Source organism: Cryptomeria japonica, chromosome 9 (assembly GCF_030272615.1).
Source record: "Cryptomeria japonica chromosome 9, Sugi_1.0, whole genome shotgun sequence".
NCBI lineage: Eukaryota > Viridiplantae > Streptophyta > Pinopsida > Cupressales > Cupressaceae > Cryptomeria > Cryptomeria japonica.
Genome location: NC_081413.1, coordinates 598,437,586 through 598,460,171, shown reverse-complemented (window position 1 = coordinate 598,460,171; position 22,586 = coordinate 598,437,586). Strand labels below are relative to the sequence as shown.

At 35.1% G+C, this 22,586-nt stretch overlaps 1 protein-coding gene across 1 annotated transcript in view; it reads right to left on the bottom strand.

Moving 5' to 3' along the window:
- Positions 1-18,882: 18,882 nt before the first annotated feature.
- The window catches only part of LOC131074497 (pyrroline-5-carboxylate reductase), a 39,712-nt gene continuing 36,008 nt past the window's right edge, over positions 18,883-22,586 (bottom strand). Inside the window, exons 4-7 of the mRNA XM_058011127.2 lie at positions 20,515-20,635; positions 19,956-20,061; positions 19,696-19,774; positions 18,883-19,449 (exon numbers count right to left, since the gene is read on the bottom strand). Coding sequence (XP_057867110.1) covers positions 19,340-19,449; positions 19,696-19,774; positions 19,956-20,061; positions 20,515-20,635 — 416 coding nt within the window. The 3' untranslated portion in view covers positions 18,883-19,339. The remainder of the gene's footprint in view (positions 19,450-19,695; positions 19,775-19,955; positions 20,062-20,514; positions 20,636-22,586) is intronic.

The following is a 22,586-nucleotide window of genomic DNA, read 5'->3' as shown; positions in this document are numbered from 1 at the left end:
CTCATAATGTGAGGAAGAGGTCACGCCTCTTCATCGTGTATGCCCTTTGGCAAGAGACACACCTTTTCACAATTAGCACCCTTTGAAAGAGTGCAACTCTTCATTATTTATGCCCTTTTGATAGGGACACAACCTTTCACAATCATATTTGCACTTCTGATTCCCTAATCATCCCCTCTCAAATGAGGTACTCTTCTCCCTTTTATATCTCATGTTTGAGGGAGTCACAAATTTCTATTCCATGTCTTTTGATCATTCAATAACTTAATTAATTTTTTTTATTATTTGCCAATAAATTCTATTTCAAAGTGGGGACATTATAGTTTGCCCCACTCAAGATTGCTCGTCCTCAAGCAATTGAAAATTGGGATGAGCATGGAGGGAGTTTTCAAGATGACTCCACTATGATATTATCACATGTTGCAGATTTGAACTAACACGTATATGTTTTACCTTTTAATTTGAATGTGAGTTATAACCCATAGTTGGAAACTAGGGGGCATAATTTAAGACAAGTTTTCTCTTCAATTGAAATTGTAAGAACTACATTGCTTGGTCTTATGGATATGGATTTTTTTTGAGATAAAGTAAGGGTGAACTTCCCATATATTGAGAAGAAACACATGTATTACTTCAATTGCAATGTTCTTTCCTCAATAAATTCATCTCTTTTTGTTTACCAAAAATATAAATCTTATGATGATAGGGATATGTATATAGTAATCATAGACACTCATGGAGTAGTCAAACACATAAAGTATAAACCAAACACAAAGCATACACTTGAATATATGCAAACACGAAGTATACACAATGAAAAGTATCGTTAGATCCTTCTCATTCACTAGAATGCATTCATAGATTCACCCTAACACATTTTGGAATCAACTTGTTTATGCAAGGAAATAACATGATAAGTAGACTTAATCTACCATTAATGGGTTTAAGAAACAATGATCATTTAGTGAATAAGCAAATTATGATAAATATTATGACTAGCTAATTATTCTATAACCAATCATTTCTTAGTTTGGTAGGAGACTCAAAAGGATGTCAGTAAATTGCCCAACCCAACTAATCCCAAGAGCATGCAATATCCAAGTCATGGCCATTTGTATCACATCCCACAAGAGGTAGGAATGTTCAACTAGGATCAAATCTATCCCTTGGGGTGATCAATTCATTACTTAGCCCACAAGAGGCAAGAATGTCCAACCAAGATTAGATCCATCCCTTGGGGTGATCTATTCATTACTTAGCCCACAAGAGGCTGGAATGTCCAACCAGGACTAGATCCATCCCTTGGAGTTATCAATTCATTACTTTATCCCACAAGAGGCAGGAACGTCCAACCAGGACCATATCCATCTCTTGAGGTAATCAATTCATTACTTTAGCCCACAAGAGGCAGGAACATCCAACCAGGACCAGATTTATCTCTTGCGCTTCAATTCATCAATTTAGCCCATAAGAGGTAAGAACATCCAACCAATACCATATCCATCTCTTGTGATAATCAATTCATCATTTAGCCCAAAAGAGGCAGGAACATCCAACTAGGACCAAATCCACATATTGGGGCAATCTAACTTGCTTCTTATCTTAGTCATAGGTTTGTCACTTTTCATTATCCTTCCATGTAGGGTTAATTATCAAGAACCCTTTTCTTGCTCACAAATATGCCCAAGCCTACATTTAACTTTGCATTGGGAGCATAAGTTCTTGCTTCTTAAGACATCATAGTCATCTCTAGAGATATAGGTTCTCTTATGCCCTTCATTATCATAGAAGGTTTTGTCTTTTGATATTGTGTGTTTAGAGTATTCCTTTCCCCTTGTTTGGGAAACATCAAGCCATGTGGTTTTTTTAATAGAAACACCTTTGCGGACTATAGTTTGCACAAAGAAATCATCATCGTGCACCAAACCTTGGCTAGAAACCAGAACTCTAAATGTTCTAAAAAGTCAAAAACCCTTGAGCACATGAAGAGTTGTTCTCTCCATCATATTGATATTGTGGATTTTTCTCTGATCAATCTGAATATAATCACTAGAACAATGAACTTATCATAATTTGAAACCTTAACACTCAATCATTATGATGGTTGTAAACCTTCGACTCCAGGAAACTTCAAGACTAGAAAACTGCTACTAAAAATTTGCTTATTGCAAATGTTTTAACCTTGCAGATGCATGCGTGAAACCAAAGATATTGTGCACAATTGTCATACATGCTTGAAAGTCTGTCATCATACATCTAAAAACTTGCTTGAAATGGTGAAAAAAAATCTTGTTGATATCTGATGAAAATCCTTAGAAGTTCAGTCACTCTTGACAAGATTGCTAAGGATTTAACTAAAAGGGATAGATGGTGATCACAACTTTGCTGACTATCACAGAAAGCTTGTTGCTCAATAAAATCTTATTTTGTTGATGATGAAGGTCTAATATGAAACTATGAAGCATGAAGGCATAATTTATGCACAAAACAATGTTGTTTCCTCCTTTAATTTGAATTGGTATCACATCTATTAATGGTGGTTTGCTTTGTTTCATCCTTATGACTATTGGGGAAGAGGTGTGCCCTTCATTAGTAATTTGTACTTTTATTTTTTAATGTCATAGGCTGACAAAACTTGGCTCTGATATGACTTGTAATGTCCCTTTTTATAAAAGGCTACTTTACCTTGGATTATAATTATTAACTATTAAGGGTGGGTTAGAGACGGAATATCTCTGTCTCTTTAATGTTCCTTTGCTACTAACCATATGTCTCTTCATAATTTAATCACTCTTTTTAATGTATCATTGTTTATTCTAACTAATCCCTTATTTTGTCCTAGAGAAGATCACTACTAGAAGGGAAGAGGATCGGTTCTTTCATATAAATATTATTTATTATATATCAAATCTTATCATATCTGCCTTGCAATATCTCTGACTATTGAGGATAGATAATTGTAGCATGTTCTACGACCAATGAAATTGTGAAGTCTTACTTGCGTAAGACAATTTCATGACGGGGAGATGGCAATCTATATTTATTGTTTTGGTCTAGTGTCATGACGGGGACATGGCAATCTATATTAATATTACTATTAAATACTGCATAAGAACATGATCGGGCTTCATATATTAAGCATACATATTAAGCACATCCCCATGCATACCACCAAGAATAAGGATGTTACTGCTTGTAATTTAATAGCGGTTTTGATTTAATTTGGTCGATGGTGATGTCTCTAGATGCTTTTGATTCCTTTCATTTATATCTCTCAATGTGAGGGAGAGGTCACACCTCTTCATCATGTATGCCCTTTGGCAAGAGACACACCTTTTCATAATTAACACATTTTGAAAGAGTCCAACTCTTCATTATTTTTGTCCTTTTGATAGGGACACAACCTTTCACAATCAAATTTGCATTTATTATTTAAATCAGATTTGCACTTTTGATTCCCAAATTATCCCCTCTCAAATGAGGTACTCTTCTCCTTTTTATATCTCATGTTTGAGGGAGTCACAACTTTTCATTCCATGTCTTTTGGTCATTCATTAACTTAGTTAAAATTTAATTATATTTAATTATATTCTTTTATAATTACACTTGAGCACATAATTTTAATTCTATTTCCTTTAAAGGAGAGGAAGACTTATTGGAAATTTAACATAGACTTTGCAAGTCGTTGAAAAGTTCAAAGAACTACATTGTGTATTGCGTTGCAAAAATTATCAACTATAGTGGATACTGTTATTATGCTTCAAAGTAGATTATGTTGTTGTGTGAATCTAATTTAAAGAAATGTTTTTTTTATTGGTAATAAGTTGTGATTTTATTAATAGTAAACAAACGGATCCATTAACAGATCACATAAAACAAAAATTGCCCCAAAACCTACATGTAGTACAAATATTATGTTTTGATATTGGCACCTCCCTTTGAATGGGAACTGTATGTAGGAATCATGGAAAACATCAAAGCCATCAATTAGGTAGCCACAAACCCTAATAAGATAAGAAATGATCCTATCATATTCAATAAAGGAATGGAAATCAAACATCAAAAGAAATTGCAAACTAAAATGCGGATGTTGCCTCCATTGACCTCCATTGTTTCTCTTTTTCCTCCAAATTATGTTTGTTTCACCTATAAAATGCAAGTGTGAGCAAGAAAGAAAGATTGCAAATGAGTTCAATAGCGTGAGGATATTCGAGAAGTGGTTGTTAAAATGACTGAAAAAGAGAAGCTCAATTTATAGACCAAAATTGAGGAAAATCATGAAATTAGAATGATTGATTCAAAAATGGCAAATTGATTTGAAAATGGCATAATTGAATGACAAAATATGAAAAATTGAAGAGAGATTTATGCTTCATGATTTATGACAAATTGGCCCCAAAATTTGCTCATTAATTGGAGCAAAAATAGCTTTCAAAAATATGACAAAAAGGAGGAGACAAATTAGTGGAGAAAAAGATGGGAGAAAATATAGGAAATAGGAAGCATGGAATTAGGGATGACAAATTATGACAAAATTAGAAGAAAATTAAGGGAGAGAAATATGGGAATAATTAATAATTTCTCATTTATTAATTAGCCCACAAAAGAGAAATTAGCCAATTAATTAAAATATTTAATTGTGAAACAAGACATAGGGTAAATGAATAAATTCATTTATCCTAAGGAGGATGTTGGAAAGGATTAATAATTAAATAATTATTAAACCCTAGAAAGGAGAAAATGAATGAAATAGGTCAAAACAATGTCATGACACAATTAATCTGATAAATGAATGATAATGATCATGATCAAGAAGACAATTGACAAGGACCAAAAGTTTATTAAATTGATAATAACAAAGACCAATGACAAACTGATCAAAATTGACAAGGATTGATGGAAATTGACAAAAATTCATAATGATAAATGATGATTGATTAACATTAAAAATCGATCATGATCATGAAATGACAATTGAGAATGACATTGATAAGACCTAAATTGAAACAAATGAATAGGATCAAATAGGAAGAGAAACCAGAAGAATGACATGATGTTGACAAATGATAAAGACAAAATGAGCAACATAGAGGAAGTGTTAGTAAAATGTGAAAACCTAAAAGAAGGTAATGCGAACATGTTAAAGTATGACACTACAAGCGTTGACCATTTTTAGATGCCTACATTTTGCCTCTCTTTGAGACAATGAGATTTTGAGAGTTGTTTCCAAGAATAGTAAAGAAAAATCGCATAAAACATTGCCCTAGTGATGATGGGTTACAAGGATGCCCCCTCGAGAAATTGGGTGAAAAATTTAGAAAAGAGGCCAATTTGTCGAAAATAATGCCAAGACTAGACCGGGATGACTTCAAGGATAGACGGAATAAATGTTAGTAAGAGGAAATTAGACGGAGAAGAATTAGTGGTGAAGAAAATCTTGCTTTCACAAATGCACAAAAGTAGGTGAAAGCCTTCATTTGATATTGCAAAACGGATGCAACGCACCATGGCAATGAAGGCCAGGGTGATAATGCAATCCCTTTGCATAAAACATACACTTCACAGACAAGGAATGAGTCGAAAACATCCTAAGACATTACACATGTCAAGGGTTGAGGTATTTGTGGCCTTCACAAAGTGAACGTACTTATCATAGACACCCAAGACATAAATGCCCCGGAATGCTACGAAAACATTCCACAAATAGAAAACAAAAACAAAAAGGACCATGAGCCACCCTAGCCACTCTAAATCACTCAGTGACATCATCGAGCAACATAGAAACATGGTCAAAGATAAATCAATGAAAGATAAGACACCAATTCAAACAAGTCAAACAAACATCCTGATCTTGTTGTCAAAAGTTGAAAGTGTTGCAACAAAGGGACGATCATGCAGTTTGGTTTCAAGGAATGCAGTACCCCATCTAAGAGAGGACACAGTCTAGTTTCAAGTATACTACACTTTGTCTAAGACCCATGATAATGGTTGACAAAGGACCAATGATGATGTTGATGTTATTCGATTGATAAGACAACTTTGATCAGTTTGAATGCTCGGTTGCTTGAATAGCTCATATGTTGATGCATGATTTCATTTAAGCGCAATGTTTTATGTGTTTTTGTTTGACGTCTGCTCAAATGTTTATCTATGTACAAGTGGGACAGTTTATTGGCGAAATGAAATGAAAGTGATTTTTTTTGGACTTTTGATGTATTTCAATTTCTAGGGTTTTTGAATATATTTGATTTTTTTGTGCTCTTTTCAAAACATTTTACGATTTTTTTATTTTTTTTTCACGACATTTTACAATTTTTGTGGATTATTTCAGGACATTATTTGAAATTTTTGAATTTTTTCGAGACTCTATTTGATTTTTTTTTAAAAAAAATTCAGGACATTATTTGATTTTTTTTGTTTAAATTTTTTCAAGACATTTTGCAAATTTTTTGGATTTTTTTAGGAAATTTTTTTGATTTTTTAGGGATCTTTTTAGGACATTTTTTTATTTTTAAGGATTTTTTTAGAGCATTTTTTGATTTTTTAGGGATTTTTTCAAGACTTTATTTGATTTTTTATGGATTTTTTATTTTTTATTTTTATTTTTTCCCCAGTGTCTAGCAAGGCAAGGAGTATGATAGATAGATGAGTAGGCTTGCTGAAATGTTGGTGGATAGAGGGAAGACAGAAGCCATTTATTATGGAGACAAAGTGGATTCAATTTCCAAGGGCTATTATGCGATGAAATAAGGGACTGGATATGACAATGTAAAGCAATGGAAGGGCATGAGGGACATGTCAAGAGGTTTTTGAAACCGTGTTTATCAATTTTACGTCCTTATGTCAGATCAAGATCAAGGGATGGAAAGGAGTGTATGGATGATGATAGGATGTGGATAGGATAAGCAAGACCAAAAATGGGTAAGGGCTATGGAATGAAGGTTGTGATAGGCTAAGAGATAGTGACAAAAGGTTGTAATAAGCCAAGGAATATGAACAAAAGGTTGTAATAAGCCAATGTAATATTGATGAAAAGTTGTAATAAGCCAATGGATAAAGGACCAAAAGTTGTGATAGATAGAAAGTTGTGAATAGGAAGCATGACGTTCTTGAAGATCCTCAGCCTTGTCAAGATCAAAGGTGGAAAAGGGAATATGGTTATGATGGATGTTAGGATATGAAGGATAATAGGACATGATAGGATAATGAGGTGTAATAGGATAACGTAAATAAACCTGCCCCCAAGCATGGAATGCAAGAAGTTCATATATTACACATGATGCCTGTTTGCTAGGTTTGCATCATGGTACTTGCCCAAGGTGCATGTTTGCTAGGTTTTCACCAATGGACTAATTATTTCTCTTTAATTTTTTTTTGCTTTTTTTTTATTTTTTTAAATTGCTTTTTTCAATTTTTTATTTTTTATTTTTTGTCTTTTTTCTTTTTGATTTTTGAGTTTTTGGAAGAAAATGGACACAAGATAGGGGATGGAAGAAGGACCCAAGCATCTTATTGTTTGGATAAGAGAATTGAAAGATGGATCATGTGTAATATATGAACTTCTTGCATTCCATGTTTGGGGCCTTAGTCCCATTTCCATTTCCATGTCATTATCCTACCAACGTCTTTGATTATAATTTTAAATGGAATGCAAGAAGTTCATATATTACACACGATGCCTGTTTGCCAAGTTTTCATCATGGTACTTGCTCAAGGCGCCTATTTGCCAGGTTTTCACCAATGGACTAATTATTTCTTTTTAATTTTTTTCACTTTTTTCATTTTTATTTTTTTTCATTTTTTTCAAAATTGCTTTTTCCAAATTTTTTTTTGTATTTTGTATTTTGTATTTTTGACTTTTTGGAAGAAAATGGACAAGAGATAGGGGATGGAAGAAGGACTCAAGCATCTTATTGTTTGAATAAGAGCCTTGAAAGATGGATCATGACTATTAAAAGTATACTCAAAGACGTTGGTAGGATAATGACATGGAAATGGAAATGGGACTAAGGCCAGGATTTATGCAAAAGATTGGATTAGAGGGATGGAAGGATGAAAAATATGCATTAGATAATGGAGGGGCTGGAATATTTGGGCTTGATAAGATGGAAATGTTGGCAAGATCAACAATGGCACACACCTTGAGGGGTGGTGGACTGATGGAGGAAAAAGGGATTTGGGATATCGAGATTTCGATGGAGGAAAGGATGGGGATTGTAGGACATAAGGACCCAAAATGGATGAAGGAGGTGATGGAGGAATAGGTTTGAAAGGTTTAGATGGAGGAATAGAAATTTTGGATGCCAATTTGGATTTTTCTTTAGACTGTTGTGCTTCAAGGAGCTGCTTGGGAACCCACATGGTTTTTTATTTTTCATGTGTTTGTTGTTCCTTAGAACACGTTGCTTCTACAAGGGATTTAGGAACCCATATATATTTTGACTTTTATTTTTGAGCAATGGGCCTTTGTGGCCTTTTGAATTTTTCTTTTTCTTTTTGGATCATATTTTGCTTTGTTTTGACATGTCAATTAGACTGGACATGTTGATCCTTGACTACATATGGATTTTTGGATTTATAACTTTTATTCTTGGCATCCAAATTGTTTGGAGAAGGAAAGGAATGTATAGATGGATATGAATGAAATGGAGGTCGTTTGGATTGATGGAAGGTTCTCAAGGATGTGTGCCTTTGTTGATCTTGCATAGGAGACAAAGGGATATAAGGGCCTAAAATGGATGAAAATGATGAAGGGGAAGAGATATGTTTGGATTTTCGAGGGATTTTGGATTTAGCAGGGGTACCAACATCTTGAGGAATGTCATTGAAACCATAACCAATTTTTATTCTCTTTAACATGAAGGGGTTCTTGCTTGTGAAGGTCTACTCCTTTGCCATTATTAATATTTTGACTCGTAGGATGCTCTTTACTTTGGGAAGAAGATGTGAGTCCATTATGAGGTGGATGTGATACGATGGGAACAATGGCATCATGAAGTGGATTAGACTTGACCAAAGCGGAGGAAACAATTATGCATGTAGGGGGTTCTTGAACATCTTGCACCAACATATTACAATCATGAGGGGGATCGGGGTCGTTAGGGGGATCAGGATCATGAGGGGGACTAGGATCAATGATAGGATCTTCATGCGATGGAATGGGAGGAATAAAGGGATCATCTGGGGAGATGGAATCTTGTGGTGGATTTAAAGGGATAATGGGGTCTTGCAGTGCACATGAAAGTGAAGGGATAATTTGATCTTGACAAGGAGGATCACTGGATTCCTCTTTAAATGTGCTTTGCTCTTGACTTTCAATGGGATGATTGAAAAGAATGGAATGGACATTTTGACCTTTCTCAGGGAGTGGAATGTAAATGGGACTTAAAAGGACATTTTGGTCATGCAATGGAAGATGATCATTTGGGATAGGATGGATTGGGATAGCTTGATCTTCCTTAGGAAGTGGAATGTCGATAGGATGGACAGGGATGGTGGGAACATCATGAGTGTTTGGGAAGATGGGATCCTGGTCAACAATTGGATGAGATAATAAGGTTTCAGGATCTTGATCTTGACTTGTTTTAGGACTCATTTGTTCGTGCTCTAAATTATCCTCTTGACATGGGATTGAACTTTGGATATGTGTAGGGGATTCTGACAAATAATCAATGCTTTGACATGAGGGAGGTGGACTTTGAATAGGGTCCTCTGCAATAGGTGTGATGGGAAATGAAGCACATGGTGGCATTGGGTCTAGCATTTTTGAAGCATGGCAAGGAATTGCATCATGGATTGGATTAGCTTGGCAATCAATTATGGACAACCCTTGGGGAGCTTCATCCTTGGGTGGATCATTTGATGAGGATGATATGGAAGGCTCTTGCGAATTTTTGAAAGGTGTAGGAATAGATGCCATTGGATATTAAATTTGCTTATGAAGGGATGAGCCATTGCTAGACATAGGTATATGATTTTTATCTTTCTCAAAAGGATCACTTAGGACTCTCTTTAAGAGTTGTGTAATAAAGCCACCTTTCTTCGGAGACACATTTGAATCCTTGTGAGGTTTTGACATGGTTGGATTTAGATTTTGAATATGTTTGGCAAGAATTTGGTTTTGGTTTGACATGTTTGAAACTTGGCCTGATGTGAGTTGCAACTTTGGTTTTTGAATGTTTTGTTGTAATTGTTGATATTGATTTGTTGATTGAGTTGGATGTTGATACTTGATAGTTGGTTGAACTAATTGTTGACATTGTGTGTTTAGTTGGACATATTGTTGAAATTGCACCATTGGTTGTGTTGGTTGGATTTGTTGGACCATGTGTAAGTTGGATAGGTAGGAAGTATAGATTACTTTTGAAGGTTGAGTCTCGTACGAAAATGAAAGTTGGTATGACTCAAATTCCAATTCTGATTCTGATTATGAGTCTGGTTCTCTTATGATTGGTGGTATTTGATTATCTATCTTCATTTTCTCTAACCAAACTGCATGTGGGCTAGGATCAGTCTTGTTCGAACTAAGTTTTTGATGTTTTGGATGCAAACTTGAGGTTTGGTTTTGAATGATTATTTAATTTGAGGGTGATCTTGGTTGAACACTACCAAGTCCTGGTTGCATTGGTACGAAGATTGGTTCAAATTTTGGTGGTGGTCCCAATTGAATGATTCCATACTTGGGTAGCATGTTTGTATGTGGACCAACATTTGGATTGAAATTTGGTTGTACGATATTGTCTCGTTGTTGTGTTGGATATAATTGTGATTGTCTCAACCTGGTATAATCCATTGGAAAAGACAAGGCTTGATATGTTGATTCGTGTGATTTATTGGATTTAGATCTTGTTTCAATAGGCATGTCACTATGCAATTTTGGGGGATTTTTGAATTTTTGAATGATAATGATATGCAACTAATGGATTTTGAAAATGCAACCTAAGAGGACAATTCAACCTATGTTTTTGGTTTTTTGGATTTTGGGAATGCAATGCAACTAAGTGCAACTAAATGTTTTTGGACTTTTGAAATTTTGGAAATGACTATGATATGAAATTAAATGCGACTTTGGGACGTAAAAACACAACTTAGGGAAAGAATGCAATCTATGTTTTTGTTGTTTTTTAAGGTTTTGGATAAACCTTTGAAATGCAAACCTAAAGACGTAACCTTGGGAAGCTGAAATGAAGTCTAGACCTTGGTAGGACAAAGGACCAAATGATGATAGGACAAATGACAACATTGCACTTATACGCTTGGATACTAAGCTAGGTTTGACAAAATGATAATCAAAAGGATAAATGTTGGATATAGTCAAGACTCCCTAACAACAACTTAGGGTTTTAATCTAGAGATTTGAATTTTGAAGTTTGACAAATCTTAATTTTGGGACTATTATGCAAAAGGACAATGACTATTGACAAGGACCTAGGGTATGGACCCAAGATATGATATGAATATGACCTAAGAAGAATAAATGAAATGACCTAAGGGTGTGAAATGACTCAAGGCTATTATGCAATGATATGAGCTTAAGGTATAAATGGAAGTATTGACAAAACTTAAAATATGATATGACCTAAAGTTTTGGACTATGCGATGGTCTAATCTAATGCAAGAAAGGGGTATGCAAGGAAATAATATGACCTAAGTGAAGATCTAATTTCGGGCTGACAATGATAATACAAGATTGCAACCTAAGTGAAAACTTAGCTTGGGTATGACAATGCAATGAAGACCTAGGGAAATGATTTTTTAACCTAAGTGTAAAATGAGGTTGCTTGCAATAAAATGGACTAAGATGAAGGAAGATGACAATATGTCCTAAGACCTAAGTTGGACTATGCAAAACCTAAGCCTAAGTGACACAAATGTTGAAACAAGGGTACCCAATATTTTGACAAGCCATGTTGATAAAATATTTGCAAATTGTTGGATGGATACTTTGAAACTCTGTAGACCAAGGTTGACTTTGTTTGAAGTTTGTTTGGACAATTGTTGGGTTTGATGATCAAAGTTGACTATGACTACTTTTGAAAATTTATTTTTGCCAATGTTTGCAAGGTTGATTATATCCTTTGTTTATGATTCACTTTTAACAAGCACAAAAGACAAGATGTTTGTTTGACTTTGACAAAAGGCACTCATGCACATTCAACGACACAATCCTAAGGTTGACAAGGACAATACTTGTTGAATCCCCTTACCCAGAATACCTCATTCAACCAGATAGTTAGAAGCTTGGTAGCATTGGCTCCCCTCCATGGCACTCACTTCTACGGGCATACCAAGATTCGAATTCAAGGGGCATCACTTCCCAAGAATTTACTATCTCGAATTGAAGGGCGCATGAGGGGTTTCTTCGGCATGCGTGTATCACAACGCCTAAGTCAACAAGTAGAAGGTTTGTGGTCTCTAGGCACAAAGGTTTTTAGTTAGGGCATCCATTCAGGTGGGTATAGATCCGACAAATTTAATCGTTGCTATGTCATTCCAGCACCTGTTGCTTGCAACTTTTGTCACAAACATGTTTGATTATAGTGGCTCGGAAGAGCTTGGCTTTAGCTCGTTGCCACTTAGGGTCGTTCCCTCTCACCAATACCTGTACGAAGTGCCAAGCAAATTGGGAGGTAGGCCCACTTCTAAGGGTAAAAACACACAATCAAAACAAAATCAAGCATGGCAAACATGGTGTTCATTAATCCTTAGAAAATCGAAGTGTGCAACTACTCTAAATACCACACACTCAGTTTTTGATGAGATTCTTTGAGAGCGTCCTGCAACAAACACATTAGTAGTTTGTTAATGAGTCTTCGTCAAACGTTTCGCCAAGGTGTTGCACAAATCATCAGTAACACAAAAAGAAAAAATGCATGAAACATAAAGCAATGATCATATTCTGCAAATAAAATTGGCAAATTATGCCTTAGGTTATGTCCTTGCACGGGCGCAGTTTTAGGGCACACAGGCGCAGAACCCCCTTGCACAGGCACATAAGTACCCTGCATAGGTGCAAAATCAGGGCACACAAACATAGAATTAGGGCACACAGGCGCAAAATCAGGGCACACAAGCGCAAAATCAGGACACACAGGCGCAGAAGTGCAGTGCACCTGCAAAACATAGAAAATTGATCAATTTGAAGGTCAATTTAGCAAAATTGAAACCCCAGAAAGTATGTAAACGCTAATTTTGTTTGAGCCAAAAATGAAACAAGATGACAAAATTATGGCTCAATCACAAAGACCCATGATGAATCTAAGTATGAAATAGGTCATGCAATCCATAAACCCTAGTTTGCAATAGTTTATGATACTCAAAAACAAGATGCAGAAGTTGCGAATTTCAAACTCTAATGACTAGCTGTGAGAATTTGTGGTCCATTAACCATCCTAATTAGGCTATATGAGTTCATTTTAGCCCTAATTAGACTAATTGCATTGAAATTGCATCCAAATAAGTGAGTTAGGGTTCTTTTTAAAGCCCAAATCGAAAGATGTAGGGTTCTTTTTAGCCAATTGTATACACAAAACTAAAAATGTGAAGATTGTTGTTCATTTGCCAGCCTAATTAGCACCATGTGGATTCATTTTAAGCCATCATTTATCAAAATTTTCAATAATGCCAATACAATCAAATTTTTGAGTCTTTTAATCCTAAACCCTATTCTCTGCACAGACGCAGTTCTGGGCCACACAGGCGCAGAACCTCCTTGCACAAGCGCAGAAGTACCCTGCACAAGCACAGAAGTACCCTACATAGGTGCAAAAATATCTTGCACGGGCGCAAAAGTCCTGAAACTTCTCAAAATGGATCCTTTTTCTATAAATTGGACCTGCAAATCACTCCAAAAGCACTCAAAAGACAAAAATGGGCCAGCTTCACATCGGGTTCACCAAGAAATGTATGTAAGAATCATGGAAAACATTAAAGCCATCAATTAGGTAACCACAAACCCTAATAAGCTAAGAAATCCTATCACATTCAATAAAGGAATGGAAATTGAACATCAAAAGAAATTGCAAACTAAAATGCGGATGTTGCCTACATTGACCTCCATTGTTTCTCTCTTTCCTCCAAATTATGTTGGTTTCACCTACAAAATGCAAGTGTGAGCAAGGAAACAAGATTGCAAATGAGTTCAACAACGTGAGGATATTCGAGAAGTGGTTGTTAAAATGATTGAAAAAGAGAAGCTCAATTTATAGACCAAAATTGAGGAAAATTATGAAATTGGAATGATTGATTCAAAAATAGAAATTTGATTTGAAAATAGCATAATTGAATCACAAAATTTATGACAAATTGATTGACAAAATATGACAAATTGGCACCAAAATTTGCTCATTAATTGGAGCAAAAATAGCTTTCAAAACTATGACAAAAAGGAGGAGACAAATTAGTGGAGGAAAAGGTGGAAGAAAATAAAGGAAATGGGAAGCATGGAATTAGGGATGACAAATTATGACAAAATTAGGCGAAAATTAAGGGAGAGAAAAGTGGGAATAATTAATAATTTCTCATTTATTAATTAGCCCACAAAAGAGAAGTTAGCCAATTAAATAAAATATTTAATTGTGACACAAGACATAGGTCAATTGAATAAATTCATTTATCCTAAGGAGGATGTTGGAAAGGATTAATAATTAAAGAATTATTAAACCCTAGAAAGGAGAAAATGAATGAAATAGGTCAAAACAATGTCACGACACAATTAATCCAATAAATGAATGATAATGATCATGATCACGAAGATAATTGACAAGGACCAAAAGTTTATTAAATTGATAATGACAAAGACCAACGACAAATTGATCAAAATTGACAAGAATTGATGGAAATTTAGAAAAAATTATAATGATAAATGATGATTGATTAACATTAAAAGTCAATCATAATCATGAAATTACAATTGAGAATGACATTGATAAGACCTAAATTGAAACAACTGAATAGGATCAAATAGGAAGAGAAAGCAGAAGAATTACGCGTTGTTGACAAATGATAAAGACCAAATGTGCAACATAGAGGAAGTGTTAGTAAAATATGAAAACCTAAAAGAAGGTAATGCAGACATGTTAAAGTATGACACTACAAGTGTTGACCATTTGATAAGAAGAAATGAGGTACAAATTCTTGGGAAAGAGACCATCTACTGAGCAATTTTTATAGTGGATTCCATCGTTTGGACTAATCTCATTGATCCTTATTTGTCTCTACTACATATGGGTTTCTTCTTTGTTAAATTTCAAAATGTGGAGGACCAAGATTCTTTGTGTTTTACTCTAAGTTTTTACCTTGATTATGTACAAATTAGTTAATGGACCACACATATTGCACATGGTGTTGTTTCGCCACAACCTGCTATTGTTCTACAATAAACTCTTGTTGTTCTGTTGCAACACTTTGTTGACACTACTGATTGTAACCCTGCGGGGCCCCTCCCGATTGATCTCTCTTTTGATAGTCCTAATGACAATATCGCCTAGTTAGTGATTTCTCGCAGGCGAAAGGGGAAGTCTTCTCCCCTCCCCCAAACCCCCCTTTTTTTAGGTTCGGGTTTTGGGTGTTTTCTGATTTGACAAGGTTTTATTTGGCCTGTCTGACTATGTTTTGTTTCTTGATGCCTTTGGGTTGTTGTTTTTCAAGCTAGCATTCTGTATTTTGGTGTTGTTTGTGTGTTGTTGATAGTTTTTGACTATGTTAAGGGTCAGCTCCCTAGTTAACACTGCTTTACTAATAAAAAATACACATATTGCACTTTGTAGTTTGCATAAGGTCAAATCACTCCCACTTAAATGGTAAAACCCAATGTGGAGAGTGTTTGAAGGACAAACCTCTTCACAAAGGAGAGTCCTATGAGTATCAATGATATTTGTGTGGGATGGATTAGCTTGATTGCTCACTTTACAAGGAGTGATTGATGGCAAATGATTATGCATGGAATTATGGATGTAATGTTTGAGTGTTGCATGCCAAACCTCTAAAGATATTACTATGGTAATTCTTGTATAGCTAGGTGTGTTAGTATGGATTGAGTCTAACTCGTGTTGAACCTTAACGAGAAAAGCATTAAGATGATAGTTTCCTATCTCAATAAATTCCTAGAGGTGGACTAGTTCTCTTACTCATTTCCTATTGTTTTCCTTTTGGATTTTTGCAACATTATAGATTGCTCCTAAACCTATTATGGGTTGAAGGCTTCTTGGTTTAATCAAGTGGTTTCAAGTTCATTTAAAATGAATCTAACCCAATCCTTTGTAACCTTAGGACACAAGAGCCTAATGACAAGAAAGAAAAGGAAAAGATATGTATGCCTTGCTTTAGACACTTGTGTGTTGTGTTTATTTTATTTGTGATTTAATTGTCTTATGAACAAGTTGATTGTTTGCTTGTTAATTATTTATTATCGATTGCCTTGTTTGATCATTTTGATGGGTGCCTTGGACTTGATAGCAAGGACTTTTGACCACTTAAAGTTTTCTTGAGTGAATATGAACTAACTAAATGCTTTAATCTAAATGTAGGAAATAAACAATTATTATATGTTTTTGTATTTTCAAAAAAATTGAAAAAATAATTAACTAATGTAATTAAATGAATTCTATATGGTTCTTACATATAATTTTGGCAAAAGTTTCACTTTTTTTTTATGTTGTTGCTTCTATTCATTGATTTTTTGGACTTGTTAGTAAGGACTTTATCATTTGTTATGTTGTCATGTTAGCAGAGGCTTTTCAAAATGATTTGGAGTGATTCTTATTGAATTTAAATTAAATATACAATCACATATGAACTAATGTAATGCAATAACAAAAATATATTCTAAGCAATGACAAAAAGTCATCCAGTTAGGGAAGATTGGAGATAATTGATCTATTAGAATTCTAATTTAACAATTTTTTGAAGTAAATTAATCTAACAATTTAAAAATGAGTAAACTAGAAGGGCACAATTGGAGATTGGTAGCCAAGATGCTTGGTGAAGTTGTCATTGCATATAAGCCCTCAAGGGCTCCTCTTTTGTATTATTTTCTTTGCTCTCCAACCTTGGGTGCTTCGATTGATGAAAGAAGGATAAGACAAGAAACTAAGCTAAGGAAAGTGGCATAATGATGTGCAAAATGAAAGGAAGCTTTGAAGCTTAAATCTCATATGAAATCATGTGGCTTGTAGAGAGTATGGACATTGCAAAGCAACTTGAAATTTTGGTATGAATGCCTTGGAATCAACTCACTAACCTACTCAAAACTATAGGAGGGTCAAGAAAATCAAAACTCTTATAGACAGCTTCCAATGATGACCCAAAGGCCATTTGAAATTGAAATGGGGGTCGCTTAAATAGACTAGAAATCTCAATCAAAATCGTGATTAGGGGGTGAGGGTAGGGGGGGACTCAAAAGCTAGCAAGGGTAGGTGGAGTTAGGACTCAACTAAGCTTGAAACCAAAAGCCAAAATGGTGAAGAAATCTACAGAACGAAGAGTTCCCATGCATAAATCCAACATAGTGGGGTTGCCCCATTTGTTGGTGGGGTCATCCCTTTTACTAGTGGGGGTCACTCACCACTTGAAAGGTGAAAAAGCAATTTCTAGCAAGCACAAGGGTACACATACAAGGCAAAAGATTGGAGAGGCCAAGACAAATAGAAGGGATAGACTAAAGGGCTGAATAAGTCGCATACTATGTGAAATCAAGGTTTTTGGTTCATTGGCAAGAAGGCTTTTTTGTCTCCTTGAAACCTTTTTTTGACCTGGCAGTTACTAATATTATTGAAATTCCATTGCAAGTTCACTTTTTGAATCTTGCACTAGTGATAAAGATACCCTACATTGATTCAGAGTTTGGTAGATAAATGGAGTGATTTCATCATAATTGATACTAAACAGGTTCACTTCCATAACAAATCTATAAGGGTATGTATCCTAGTAGATGTTTCCAAGCCTCTTTTTCACTCCATTGAGAGCATTCCCTCTCACGGAAATTCTCTTCAATCCATCAATTTCAAGGAGTTGTATTTTAGATGCTTCTACAATGAGATTGGACACAAGATAGTAGTGTCCTTCAAATCCTTCGGGCTCTTCTATTTGTAGAAATGAATTCCAAAATCTCACAATTCAAAGCAAAGTTTATTTGGAGAAATCACAAGCATTTCTTTGAGCATCCTACATAGTCTCCAACTAACAATAAGATGGAGTGACTTCAAAGAGAACTAGAGAAGAGTTTCTTCAATGTTAGCGACAATGTCCTAAACAACTCTCTACTTCCTCTTATTGTGGAAGGCAAGATTTTGGAAGATGCAATAGAGAAGACAATCATAGGAGGAATTGAAAGAGGTGAAAAGTTCAAGAAAAAAGATCTTGCTTCCATTACAATCTTGATGATTTCCCACTCAAAAAGCACGAAAACCAAAGGCAATTGTTGAGCTCCTCCAAACCCAAGAGGGGCAAAATCAGAAGCAAAAAGATTGCATTAGGAATCCATGGATTCAATTGGAGAATGCTCTCGCTTGACTATAGGAGCACTTCTTTCCTAAAGAGGAAGAGATCACTATCAGCAAATAATTGATTAGTTATTTTCTTTTCGTGTTTTTCCCCTATGGTGGAGCTCTCTTGATTATAACAAGAGTTTCTCTTATCCTTTAGTTTGATAGTCATCTTCAGGTATCTTAGGTTGGTAGAGTTCATATTTTTCAGATTGTATTCCATAAAAGAGAGGATCCTAATAGATTCCCTCACTTGTCCATTAAAAAAACTGGAAAACTTTGATCCACATTGACATTTACCAAGTTTATGATGAAAAAAAAAATCCTTGAAGATTTGAACCATCTTGCCATTCTACCTCTTACATGACCTATAATGTTAATCTATGGAAATATCAAAGCATTAGTATAAAGAGATTGGTTATAATTCATCAACATTATCATACATCAATTGCATGCATGACACTATTCTTCTAAGAATATATGTGCATCTAGGCTTACTTCCTTGATGCCTTGTGTGATTTTGTGTTGTTTTTTCAAACATGTGTTAGGTAATCCTATTAGTTGATAATCAAAGTGTTTATGAATTCTATCAAGTAAACTTCTAATTTCATCACAGTATAGGCAATGTTCAGATAAATTATCGGAAGAGAACTAAAAATAAGTTATTTGCAGCTGATCTTCAATGAATAAGAACTAATTGAAGGTCCATAGAAAATATGGAATAAACCAAGTTTCTATTGCCGAAGATTTGGACTCGTCTCTTCTCCATTTGTATAGGAAGCAAAATTATCTACAGCCAGTGAAGCTATTTTGTATTTACTACGACTTGGTTTAATGCAAAACATCAGTTGGTATGGCTATGTTTTTGAAAGCTCCTCACTTCTTTTAGCTGCAGCCATTACAGCACTCATAAGAGTAGCACGAAGCCCACCTTTTTCTAGTTCGTAAATTCCAGCTATAGTTGTCCCTGGAGTCAGTTTACAGTCAGAATGAATATGATACAAAATGCAAATGCATATGATGCAGCATAATATCTACCTTTGCAAAAATAAATTCACGATCCCAAAAGAAAATTAGATATTGCTCTTATACAAGATTCCAAATATGACATTTTTCCTAGCATTGAAGGTCAAAAGAAAAACAATAGAAACCATCCTTCTCTAAAGAGAGGAGACAGTGAAGGACAATCATGGTCATAGAAACAAACAGATACCAGCTGGTGATGCCACTTCATCCTTGAGTTGGCCAGGATTTTTCTTTGTCTCTCTTACCATTTTAGCGGCTCCCAAAACCTGAAGACGTGTCAAGAAATATAGCATGAAAAAAAGGGATTTTTAGAGCATGCAAAAGAACATAGATCAGTATCAGCTAGATACACATTACGCAATGAATTCATCTAATACTAAAAAAAATATTTGTGAAGCACCATGCACAATTCTGCAGCTTCCCATGATAGTATCTACTTGCACTCACCGTCTGAGAAGCCAGCGCTAATGCAAGATCCCGTGGAAGCCCTGCTGCCACACCTCCATCGGCCATTGCCTCTATAGCAAGATATACATATGCTGGCCCACTTCCACTGCAAAAATAAAACAGAGCCAAACTCAGGATATTTTACAAGGAGTTTTTCCCCTCACTCATTCTACTTAGATTTGAGAAAATACATGCATTGCAGCAAAAATCAGTAATGACAAAAAATAGATATTTGCTAACAATGATATATCTGCAGAGAGTTGAAGTGAACAAGCATATGTTTTCAGAACCCTGAACTTGAATGTCATATCTAAATCAACAAAAATATTATTAGCAACAATTTTAGAGAATACTAGATTTCACACTACTACCCTTATGTCCATGTAAAATATAACATTTTATATGAAGAGGTCTTACAAGAACTCTAACTATCCATCTTAGGCACACATCTGTAAATGGTGCACTGAGTAAGATATTTTAACGATTCTTTGATAGCTTTGATATCGTTATATCTCTATAAAACAATGTTAACCACCTAAAGAATAAAACAATAATATACCTGAGGCCAGTGACAGCATCAAGAAGCTTTTCCTTCACCGTCCAAATTTTACCAACTGCTTCAAAGAGAGTTTTCACGAACTTCTCATCCTGAGCAGTGGCCTTGCTGCCCAAGCTCATCACTGAAAAGAAATGAAAGACATAACTAAAGTGAACATAACATCATTTGTAAATCATATAAGTATACAAAAAATAATTCAAAATAGTTTGGCCCAGAGTTTTATACAACACCAGTGATATAATACAAAAGTGTATCTACCAACAAGTTACCTAGTAATCTTGTGTCTTCATCAAAATAGGATCACTGTTGGAAAGTACCATGTTAAGGAAATAGTACTAGAGTGTTTAAATCATTTGGTATTTGTAATGTTTGAGCATCTGTTAGTTAAATCTTCCATAATCTGATATAATGTTTTCCATAATCTGATCATAAGATTGTCATAAAGTATCTACAATCTCTTCTCAAAAATCTGTTACCAACTCTTCATATACTTCACCTTAGATCTCCATAATATTCTCTCTTAATCTAGTGTACGTATTTATACTTGATTGTCTTCTTTGCACAATACACGTATATTTAACAATCTATCATATTGTCTTGCCATTGTCATTTAGTTGTTGCCATATTTTTGGATGAAGTTAATGCATCCCTTCTCACTGATTAGAATGCATAAACGATTTATCCTTACCCTACAGGCTGGCAAGATCATGCTCTGATACCACTTGTAATGTCCCCTTTTGGGATTGCCCTAAATCTTGCCCTTGTAAATATCAAAGTCTGCTAATTTTCACCCTTATTAATTCTGATATTAGATATTGATCCATTGACTTTCTTGTCTTCTTTGATTTTATGGATGGTTCCTCCAATTCCCCCTTCTCAATTGAATTAATCTCTTCTTTATATCTTCATTTGTGGGAAGTCACACCTCTTCATAAGAAATGAGTCATCACTCTTCATTGCTGCCCTTTGAGAATAATAAATTATTCTTCAAATTGATCTCCCTTGGATGTCCTCCTCAAATGAGACTCTCCTTTTTATATCCTCCAATGTAAGGGAGAGGTCACACCTCTTCATCATGTATGCCCCTTTGGCAAGAGACACACACTTTCCATCATTAGCACCCTTTGAAAGAGTGCAACTCTCCATTATTTCTGCCTTTTGAAAGGAACACAACCTTTCACATTCAGATCTGCACTTCTTATTTATATCAGATCTGCACTTCTGATTCCCCAAATTATCCCCTCAAATGAGGTTCTTGTTGTGACGTTTTCACACATCGCCCCATTGCAAATGGGGACCCCCTTCTTTTTAGGCCCTCCCGGTTTTTTGGCTTGCGTTTTTGGGGTCTTTTCGCAGCAGTCTTGTCAATCTCTCTGCTTTGCAAGTGTTTGGGGGTCATATTGATTAAATCTGCTTTTTGTTTGAGCGAATTCGTCTAAGTCTAGGACTCGTTTTGTGAATTTTAGGGTTTTTGCCTTCTGTCCTAGATTTTAGGGGTTTCTGTTAGGGTTTTGGTAAAACTGAACATACAACTGAAATTAGGACCCTTCAAGGAACCTCCCAGTAAAATTTGAGCCAAAACGGAGCAACTTTCTATTTTTAGAAAGTTCCTATTTTTTAGGGATTTTACTAAGTCTCAGATTGGTCTAATTTTGCCAAAAATTAAACTTACTATTTTTAGTAAGTGCTTTTCTGACCTATTTTGCCCAAACCTTGACATTTTGAAACACTTACTATTTGGGAAAATCTATTTTTGGCAGGATCTTCACAAGAAAACACTGAAAGCTGAATATCTCTGAAGACGCTGAAGACTAAACGTTCCTGAAGACCATTTCTAAATCTGGAAGAGTCAAAAGGCAGACAAGTTGGCTCAAAAATGGTAAGTTTGGAACTCCTATTCCAGAAGAGGAAAGCATGCAAAATCATCCAAGTCCAGAAATTCACATCAATCCACCAATGTCATCCTGATCCGAAAATGGCCTGAAATTTGACTAAGTCTGGAAATTTGGAAGATCTTCCAAAATCCAGAATTTGCATTATGATTCCTATGGACCTAAAACCACTCTCAAACA